The sequence below is a fragment of the Thunnus albacares genome, chromosome 24 (assembly GCF_914725855.1).
Source record: "Thunnus albacares chromosome 24, fThuAlb1.1, whole genome shotgun sequence".
NCBI lineage: Eukaryota > Metazoa > Chordata > Actinopteri > Scombriformes > Scombridae > Thunnus > Thunnus albacares.
In genome coordinates, this window is record NC_058129.1 from 5137720 (window position 1) to 5148039 (window position 10320).

The 10320-nt window shown below is 40.5% G+C and overlaps 2 protein-coding genes across 6 annotated transcripts in view; one reads left to right on the forward strand and one right to left on the reverse strand.

Annotated features, from left to right (window-relative positions):
* nbeal1 (neurobeachin-like 1) overlaps positions 1-5570 on the forward strand; it is a 48247-nt gene extending 42677 nt beyond the window's left edge. For 3 of the 4 annotated variants that reach the window (XM_044344485.1, XM_044344487.1, XM_044344486.1), the window contains one exon: positions 571-3472. In XM_044344485.1, coding sequence (XP_044200420.1) covers positions 571-675 — 105 coding nt within the window. In that variant the 3' untranslated portion in view covers positions 676-3472. Of the gene's footprint in view, positions 1-570; positions 3473-3722; positions 3801-4561; positions 4656-5509 lie in introns of those variants that run through there. The other variant, XR_006400850.1, reaches the window with a different exon arrangement.
* On the reverse strand, positions 1552-10233 carry LOC122976183. Of its 2 annotated transcripts, XM_044344494.1 has the most exons (8): positions 8342-10233; positions 8152-8189; positions 6831-7046; positions 6511-6579; positions 5529-6325; positions 5222-5359; positions 4539-4650; positions 1552-3788 (listed from the first exon to the last, which is right to left on the reverse strand). In XM_044344494.1, exons 2-8 carry the CDS (start codon positions 8186-8188, stop codon positions 3715-3717), a joined length of 1443 nt encoding a protein of 480 aa, XP_044200429.1. In that variant the 5' UTR covers position 8189; positions 8342-10233; the 3' UTR covers positions 1552-3714. The 2 variants fall into 2 exon arrangements, with proteins under 2 accessions (XP_044200429.1, XP_044200428.1); XM_044344493.1 differs by having other exon boundaries at positions 8152-10233.
* Positions 10234-10320: the final 87 nt, after the last annotated feature.

Genomic DNA, 10320 nt, shown 5'->3' on the forward strand with positions numbered 1-10320 from the left:
TTGGCTTGATTTGGCCATTGAACTGGGATAACCTCCATCCCATGCTGTTTACCTGAAGTGTCATTATGTTTCGTGTTTGAGTGTGCTCTACAAACTAAAACACATATGCTGTGAAACAAAACACTAATTAACGCTTCTGCAAGCCATATTAACAGAGTAGCTACAATCTAATAATGCAAACTAATAATCTTGCACCAAGATAGAATATAATGTTTTGATACTGTAAATAGTAGAGTAGTGGAGGTTGATAACAGGCAGCCCCCGTCTGGATAGTTTGATGTGAATCATCGCACCTTTCTGCTTTTCATCTTTTCTTCTCAGATTGACTCACAACAAAGTGAATCAAGCTTTGATTATTTTCTTTATTGCATCACCAGCCTCACAAGTCAATCAAGCTCCAGTTAACTAATCTATCACTCATGAATCATATCCCTCCTCCTTTTTTCCCCCCCTTTCCTTTTTGTTTCCTTTGACTTCATGCTTTTCTTTCCCCACTCTCCCCCTCCTCCACCCCACTTCCTCCTCCCCCTCCTCTTCTTCCTTTTCCTCCTCCTCCTCCACTCTTCTCAGATGCGTTCGGGCCAGATCACACGGAAGCTGTGGGGCTCCAGCAAGAGACTGACCCAGATCTCCTCGGGGGAGACGGTGTACAACACCCAGCACGACCAGAACTGACACCCATCCCAGCCCCCGAACCCTAAACCCTCTCCTCCACGTTCATCCCACATTCCTCCATCATCATCACCCAGTTCGCCTCCTTACCTGTCAATCACCAAACAGGTGGCCTCATTCATTCTGTCTGACTGTCCTTAAAAACTCCCTTCAGTTCCTCCAGCACTTTTCCTCAGTTCAGTGGGTGGTGGGCAGCGGTTTTGGGGTGCACAGAGTATCACAAAGTCTGCATGTCCATACGTCTGTTTATGTTTTTCTCTGTGTGTATCCCTGCTTTGGATTGAGCATACGGCGCTGGCGCTGCGGCTCAAATCCAGAAGTAGCCTCAGCACCACTACCCACCACCACTCCCAAACATCATGGCTTCTCTCTTCATCCCCCGGCTACTCATCATCATTTCTACATCACACTACACGGTCAGCCTAATGTTTCTCAAGCAGGAGCCTGTTCACAGAAACACTGTTTATTCTCCAACCTGCTCAGCTCAGATTTGACAAGATCGGTCAGCTAACTGCTCTCCTAGCCGAGGAGGGGTCGATCGCTGAGCTTCAAACATGTACGTGCGTGTGTATGTGTGTGTGTGTGTGCGCGCGTGCACGCATGCGGAGTGTATCGTTCTATCTCAAAATATAGTTTCAAGTGGCCTTTTTGTCCCCCCTTAGTTTGCCTTCGATGCAGACAGGCGGGCCTGTACTCTGTAGGCTGAGACTTTTAATGGTTGCCTCAAAGCTGCCACACAGCAGCCTTATGCAGTAAGACGGCTCCATCACTCACAAGACCAAACTCTCTGCCTTTCCTATGCGTTTTTATATACATATATATGTGTGTGTGTGTGTGTGTGTGTATGATCTTCATTTGTTTTGTTTGTTTCATTGTGGATTTCTTTGTTTTCGTTTCTTATTTTGGGTTTTTCTTTTCTTTTTTTTTTTTGACAAATGTATGCATGTGCCCAGCGACTTGGCATCTGTTTGTGTGCATGGCATTTTTGGTCCATTTTGAGATTAGGTAGGAAACACAGTGATGGAGCATTTTTTTTTTTTTTTTTTTTTTTTTTTTTTTGGTGAACTTTTACATTTGGATATTTGTTTGAGAAACATTGCGTCTGTCTTTAATGATTTAAGATATCTAGTTTTGTAAAGAAAAAAAAATCTCACTACAAGCGAAACACTACATTCTTAAACACAACAAGCTTCCACGTGAAGATTTATCACAGCAGTACAGAGAAAAAGAGGCTGGTCAGGGCTCCTTGAAATCACGCAACACATGGCTCTCTGTGCTTCATCGAATGTTTTTAAGTTACTTGAATCCATGTTTATTTATGAGTAAAAGTAGCCGTTTTTGTACACACTTTGTTTCTAGTGCATCTTGAATACAGATATCAGTATGGCATATTTTAAACTCTTCTGACTGTTCAGACTACCTGTAAAAGAAGGAGAAAGAAAATATCCTCAAGGGCTTCATGACATGTCAGTGTTAACAGCAATACAGCTCCTTCGTCGAGGGCCGGTCGATCCCTTTTCCTGTTTTTTTTTCCTTCCCGTAGTGGTTGATCTGCCAACCATCTCCAGTCTTCCTAAAGCTTAACTGGGACGGTAAATGTACCCTAACCCACCATGGAACCTCCTCCCCTCACCCCCAGCTGCCTTTAGCTTTCATCATTGCCTCAGACTTTTATTGTTTTTACATCTCATTCTCCTTCCTGCTCATTGTGAAGTGACTGATATCAGAGTTTTTTTCTCTCATGGGGCATCAAGAAGGTTCGCATGCTTCGGTCAGGTTCGCTCGGGAGACATGTTGTTCGTGTGTGAATGTGATTTCTTTATTCTTCAACTCTGTAATATCAGAATCACAAAAAAAATAGCCACAGTATGAAGCTCCTGTGGATGAGACTGTGTGATTCATATTTTTGCACCATACTTGTGAGTGTGTGTGTGTGTGTGTCAGCGCAAGAGTGTGTGTGTGTGTGTGTGTATGTGTGTGAGGACATGCCAGTGATGCATGTGTTTATTTTTTAATAGCCAAATTCTTGATTTCATCAGACATGTTGATATGGTGTCTCTGAACCATGGCAGCCGCTGATTGTTTTGGCTCAGTCATGGGTTCAGCATTGGACACACAGTTGCTCTAATGGTTCTCTTTTTTTCATTTTTTTTTTTTGTTTGTTTGTTTTTTTTCAAGGTGATTTTGTATTTAGTTTTTATTTAAGAGTCACAGCGAGATGTAGTGCAAAGACCAATTTGTGTCCTTCTTTGAGAGATTTCTGTGAAAGGTGCATACAATGTTTTTTCAATGCGGTTTTTTCTTTTGTTCATCCACATTTGTCATTCAGACAAAAGACCACTGTTTGAGTTGTCAAACCGACTTCCTCGACTGCAACAAACGGAGTGCCTTTATCCCAGTGTGGTGTTAACATAGAGCTAGGTTTTTCTCATTACCAAACCTTATTGTCCCCGACCTTGCAGTAAATCAAATGAAAGCAGCATTCCAGAAGTTAAACCTCCACAGTTTCAATGGGAACCAAGAATAAAAAGGACTTCAAAGCAAAATCGAAAAGTACTATTTTGTGTCTTAGCAACATCTCTGTGACTGTCACCAAATGGATGTGTGTATATCTGTGATTATTTATGAAAACAGTATATAATGTACAGCATGATTTTTATTTCTGCGTATTTGAAATGTACTTTTGCACTTTCCAGGTACTAAATTGTAACAAATTGTTTTAACTTGGCTCCCTAATCTGTACAAACTGCTTTGTATACACAAGTGGAAAATGATCATTAAAGTCTTGTCTAAATTTAAATGAACTGTACAAATTTGTGGTTTATATGTCTGAGGTCTTCGCTGTAAACGGTTAACAGAAGAATAAAGTGACTGCTGTGGCTGAGATAAAAATGTTGTGTTTTTTAGACAGAAACACACAGATATAACATGCTATGTTTTATTAAAGTTGATACAAATAGACATAGTGAAGCGCTGGTAGATGCACAGTTCACACATCTCAAATCAAGAGGGCCGCTCTCTTATGCTGTTTCTTTGTGGTTTTCATGCAGTGATCGGGTACGAGCAGATGGATGCTCTCTTCAGTTCACAGTCGGCAGCCGTCCACCAGCTCTCATCTGCAAAAGAGGGTAGGGAAAGATTTGTAAGGGAATTCTCTCAGACCATTCAGTAAAAATATGACAGAACCCAACATGTCCGATAACTGGCATTTAAGGTATTTCTGCTTTAAGACATCTCAAAATGCTGTTTGATAATTGTGCCAGGAGATGAAGGGACAGATCAAAGAGGAAACTTGTCCAAGGAGATTGTCAATTTGTCTTTTATGCCACAGGGCAAAGATCACCTTACAAGTTACACCATACAAGTTAACTTTTTTGAATCTTATCAATTCTCTATGATGGCGCCAGTTATCTGCACTTCTCTGAACTATAACCCTTAAATTAATAGTGCAGCTAAAGGTGTGAGTCCATAACACATATAAAAACACAAATAAAATTCCTAATATGTATTTTTCAACTCAAGTAATGAATAGATGCTGGTGTTAATCATTTTTTTGTATATCTTTAACTTTTGCAGTATCAAATGCATAGAGGAGTCATATAGTCATAAAACTGACTCAGTAGTAAGTGTTATACAGCAATACCTATCTTAAGTTTGCTGCCATGAAAGACCACAGCAACAAGACCTCTGAATGTATGGAATTGAGAAAGGGTGCGTTTTAACTCAACTTGATTTTTAAGATAAAGAATGTGCTATTTCTTCTTCAAAAGTGACATAGTCTGGCTTTATGGTCTGCCTGCCTGATAGAGAGGTCTTCTGGGAAATGCTGACTTCAGTATGTTTGTGTGTGTGTGAAGGCTTCTTACCCATCTTGAACATCTCCACACAGACAGGTTTGTTGGTGTGAATGTTGGGGTGACCTGGCATCCAATTGCTGTAACTCCATTCTGACCCGTCTACCCATGAAGCCTGCTGGTTCTGAGGTGTGCAACACATACATGTCATATATATGTGACAATATACAAACACTAGCAGGACTAGTCCATTCTAAAACTGACTTATTAATATTGATCAGACCTTCCCCACTGTGGGAGAAAATTTCCTTCTAACACTAGTACATAAGACATTTTTCCATTTTGCTTTCTGGCCTCACTTGGTGACATAAGAGAAACATACTGTACGGAACATTTTTAAATAAAAGTTCAAAGGTCAATGTTTTACCAAGGTAAGAATAACACTATCTGTCCTGTTGACAACATATCTGATGAAACTCTCCTTGGCCTCCTTTCAGTGCCACAGAACAGGACTAGACTGCTGACGCCACAGTCAGAAACTATACTATATATATGAACTTAGTTTTAATGTTTTTTTGGAGAGTCAGTCCAGATACTAGGCAGGACAGTTTAAGTCAGTGTTCCTGAGCTTATTTTATTTTATTTTTACACTGATCTTATTGGATTGTTTCCCTGCTGCTACATCACTACAGCAGTGCATATTTTCAGAAAAAACATCTGGTCTTCTTAGTTGACTGTTGATAAAAGGAACTTGCCTTGACCGTGCCTCCCAGCCACGTCAACGTAGGGCTGCTTGCGCCACCATTGGTAACTAGGGAAACCAGACGGGAATGCAAATCGCCACTGGTTACTGATGCAAGGTCAGCATTTGGGCCAAGAGCTCTGCATGAGGCCTGCAGACAAAGCACACAAATGTCTGAAATTTAATTTGTAGAGCCCAAAACATAGGAAGTCTGTCTTGGTAAGCCTTTGAAACTAAACAGTATTGGTGTCAGGGATACACCGCTGAAAGTTTAATTTGGCATCCATTGTTGTCATGGTAGATATAGGATATTGCCTCACCTGTGCTTCTTGGAAGGCCAGCGGCATGGGATTGAACTCAAAACAGTTTCCGTTGATGACCTCCCCCTTACATGCCACAGTCTTTGTTTGGAGCTTGGAGGTGGAGAGTTCAGTTCCCTGTCTAAAGCCATCTCGGGTAGACCTGAAAGGTTCGGTTCCCTGTCTGAAACCATGTGGGATGGACATGAAGGGTTCGGTTCCCTGTCTGAAGCCATCTGGGATAGACCTTAGGGGTTCGGTTCCCTGTCTGAAACCATCTGGGATGGACCTGAAGGGTTTGGTTCCCTGTCTGAAGCCATCTGGGATAGACCTGAAGGGTTCGGTTCCCTGTCTGAAACCATCTGGGATAAACCTGATGGGTTCGGTTCCCTGTCTGAAACCATCTGGGATGGACCTAAAGGGTTCTGTTCCCTGTCTGAAGCCATCTGGGATAGACCTTAGGGGTTCAGTTCCCTGTCTGAAACCATCTGGGATGGACCTGAAGGGTTTGGTTCCCTGTCTGAAGCCATCTGGGATAGACCTTAGGGGTTCGGTTCCCTGTCTGAAGCCATCTGGGATAAACCTGATGGGTTCGGTTCCCTGTCTGAAACCATCTGGGATGGACCTAAAGGGTTCGGTTCCCTGTCTGAAACCATCTGGGATAGACCTGAAGGGTTCGGTTCCCTGTCTGAAACCATCTGGGATAGACCTGAAGGGTTCGGTTCCCTGTTTGAAACCATCTGGGAGATGCGGAGCAGAGGGTTCCTCCACCCGAACCCAACCACCACCATTCTTCTTGGCTGGTATATCAACAGGAACTGAAAGAGAGAAGGCCTTTAGATAAGATAAGTATTGTTTGAGTGCATAAAAGACAAAGAAATTTGGCTATACAGACATCTCTGTATTTTGGTAGTTTCTTGTGGGAAGGAGCTGAAAGTAGTGGAGAATAAATCATGGTTGAATTTCTATAAATTGTGACTATTTCCTATTCTGGCTTCCTCACCCTCATCTTTCAGCCATTGTCTTCTGTCCATTTCTCCAAATCCATTTCCAAGAGAGGGTTGGATGAAACCTGGAGGAGGAAATGTACAAACGTAGATGACATCGCACACCAACTCCATTCAGAAAACAGGTAGTATTGGACAGAATTGTTTTTTTTCTGAGGTTTTGTAGCAAATTAATTAATTCAAATGGGCACCAGCATGTTTTCATAGTTTCATTTAATAAGCTGCCCAAATCAGACAATAATGCACCTGAATTGGTTAAAATAACTAGTTCTTGTTGAGGTTTTGACAGACAGTACATCAGTGTGTCTCTTCTTACCAGCCCTCCTGTCCATCTCACTGATGTGTTCTTGCACCAGGCCAGTGTTGAGGTCAACAAGGAATCTCCTGGAGGGCTCTGTACCTTGTCGGAAGCTATCAGGAACAGCTTCAAGGATGTCAAAGTGTTCAGTGCCCTGCCGAAAACCATCAGGAAGCTGGTAGGAAGATGCCTTCTGCAAACCTCTAGGGGCTGCGATTGGGGCGGCTTGGAGGCCTGTGATGGGAATAATTTATTTTCCAGTTAGCTGTTGTTGGCCGTTTCTTCACAGGCTGAGAAGGTTTGTGAAACATTTATACTCAAGATCTACGATCATGCAAACCCAAGTGAGTGTTTGAATACACAACCTTAGACTTCCTTGCAGATGAAACAAATAACCTTCCCAGTTAACAGATAGATAACTCTAACTGTTGGACCTTTTACATCAATTATTAACTATTGTGCCAGAAAAATATCCAGGCTACATCTTTAACCACGTAATAAATCAATAATAATCAAATCTAATCTCTGTACAGGTCAATTGCTCTGATTATGTTACTGTTTGCCACAGTAAAAGTTTTGCTGCCAAGGCAACAAACTACAAAGCCACAATTAATTATGACCCCTGAAATATTAAAGTTAATTGGGATCATGAAACAAAATCAATATGTTCTGAACTCAATCAATGTTTGACCATGTTCTTCTCCATTTCTGAGATATTTCTTGTGTTTCTTTCCATTGAGCAGTCATGTGTATCTTCACGATAACCAATAATCTGTTAAAAGTGTGTAAGTAGCAATCAATTTTTTATATACTCCAAATAGATCAAAATTATACAATATAGGGGAGAACTGAAGCTCAAATCATGGACACATTTTCCAGATTTTATCATGATGATAAGAATTCTGTGAACTTGTACAAAAAACAGGCTTGTTATGTTGAGATAGTAAAAAAATGTTCTTGAAAACCAAAAGAAAGATATTTTAATTTGGTTTTCTTGTGATCAAGTGAAAGATACTTGATAATCACAACAAGGTTGTTTTGGTGATCACAAGAAAGGCTATCTCTTGCAGTTATTTTGTAATCTCATCAAGACAAAACCTCTTTGTCATAATCCCAGAATAATTATTTTTGGAAAACAGGATCATGAGAAAATGAAATATGAGAAATAATAACATACTTGTCCTTGATCAAGGACACTTAAAAATCACATAATTGGCAAAGTAAAGTGCTTAATAAGTCATGCAATGTAAAATAATGCTTATGACACAATGGCACAGAGATTAATTATCAAGATATATTGAAGATAAGTATCTGATGAATGAAGGCAGTGAGATCTTACCTGACAGTGTCAGGAACAGGAGCACCAACTTGAACATCCTGTAAACACCAGAATAAACAGAGCAGCTTTTCATACAGAAATCTTTAGCCAGGTCAAATCGATTTTAGCTTTTTAGCTGTTTCCACTGTTCTGTGTCCTGTACTGTAAACCTACAGTCTGTGGAAATGGTGTGTCAGTTTGTGTTGCTCACCTGAGACAGCAGTGATGAACAGTGAGCAACTCAGAGAGAAAGGGGCACTCACAAATATGTCACTGCCTTGCTCATAAACCCTAAACCTATCATGATATTTGATGCACTTTGCCCTCATGTTACTCGCCTGATAACGGTTTGAACATAATGCTGGTATAACTGCAGTTAATAAAGGCTGTCGACAGTGTCAATCTGTGATGTGACGTCATCAGACAAAATAGACAGTTTCCCTGGATATCCTGTTATCCACATCCTGTTTTCCGGGTCTTGCAAATATGTTAAAGGTGAATGGCACTTGGTTGAATTGAGGGGTAGCTCAATCAATATTTGTGAACGTGGACAGAGAGTGAAGATTACAACAGATAGATGGTATGTTGGTGAATAAATGTGACTGTGAAGGCCACTAAAGGTTGGAGAACAAGTATTTTACAGGTCATTTTGATGTTGTTGGTGGTACACATGTACACCTTGTTAGTACTGTGGACCTAATGACAGGTCAGGGCTCCCCATTCTCATTAAAAAAAAAAAATCCTATGCTTCTTAAATATTTGTATGCTCTCTTCCAGAATCGCCATTGTATTTCAAGCATGTTAAAGTATAAGATATTAGGTCATATTGATTCTTTACAAAAGAGGAGCCTATCTCTGGCTCCACCTGGTGTATATAGACACTAACAATGACACTACTGTTGGAATAACCAAAAACCAAATATTGTTTACATTTATATTAAATAGTCAGGCACAGATTGTTTTCACTTAATGCTTCATTGTGAATATTATAACCCTTTTCTGTCTTGATTAGGTCATAGTGCTTTTAACTAGGTGTGTCCTGTTTTTAACATTCAAGGTTGTCTGTGACATCTGATTTATTTTTTTCTTTCATGTCTTTGGCAGGAGAAAAGAGTTTGAAGGTCCAAAAATGTAGAAAGCTTTGACCTTTATTGAGTAACACTTGGAAGTTGTTCGATTATATGGCTGGGTGACACGGCGGGGCGGTTACAGTGTGCAGCCCCGGAAGGTTGGATCATGTGGCATTCATGTGATGTTGGAGTAATCGGAAAAATGAGTTCCCAACTGAGCATTATGAAATCAGAAAACAACTACTCGGTAAATCGGTTAAAATTTTGGCATACGACTTGCCGAATGTTGACATCATATATGCAGAAACATGATGGACGAAGTAGTTTGGTTGATGGGAAGAAACTTTTTACTGATTCAAATATTGCATATTAACTTTTTGCTCACATGTAAGTTTTAATATGTTATTAGGTTGTAACCATTAGTTATTGTCCATGTAGAGTGACCTAGATTAGTTAGAAAAATTATTTAGCCCTTATTTATTTATTAGCCAGTTATTTATTTATTAGCTATGTATTTATTAGGTAGTTAGTTGCTGTTCACATAGAATGATTAATAGATTAGTTAGAAAAGTTATTTATTAGCATTAACCCTGATAACAAGTCAGGTAAAGCAATATTTAAGTGGTTTTAGGGAATGCACTGGTGCAGCAACAAGTCTGGGAAAAAAAGTCAACAAACATCTTCTTTGTAGCGTTCATGTTGTTTCCACATGACGACCTAAAAGCTAATAAACACACCGAAATTGGAAGAATGTCTTCCCAGCTCGGGAAATGGGATCATCTGAGGAGCACGTGAATGCGACATCAGCCGGAGGGACGAACTCTCGCGAGGTTGGGGTTAGGTTACGGGTAAACTCTCGCGAAAGTTTCGCGAATCGTCCCTCCAGCTGCTCCATTCTAGCACCAACCAGCCGTAACGGAAGAAAGCTCCGCTCTGCCGGGTGATTCTGAAGTATAAAACGAGCATTAAAAACCTCATTCAGTGTCAAGCTGGCGGTAATTAACAACACACAACGGGAGCCTTCAAAATAAAAGTAAGACACACAAAAACGCTCTGACAGTGGAAGGAAACTAGTGAGTTCTCAACGGTAGATTTTGTAGACTTCAACTCTCTGTACACC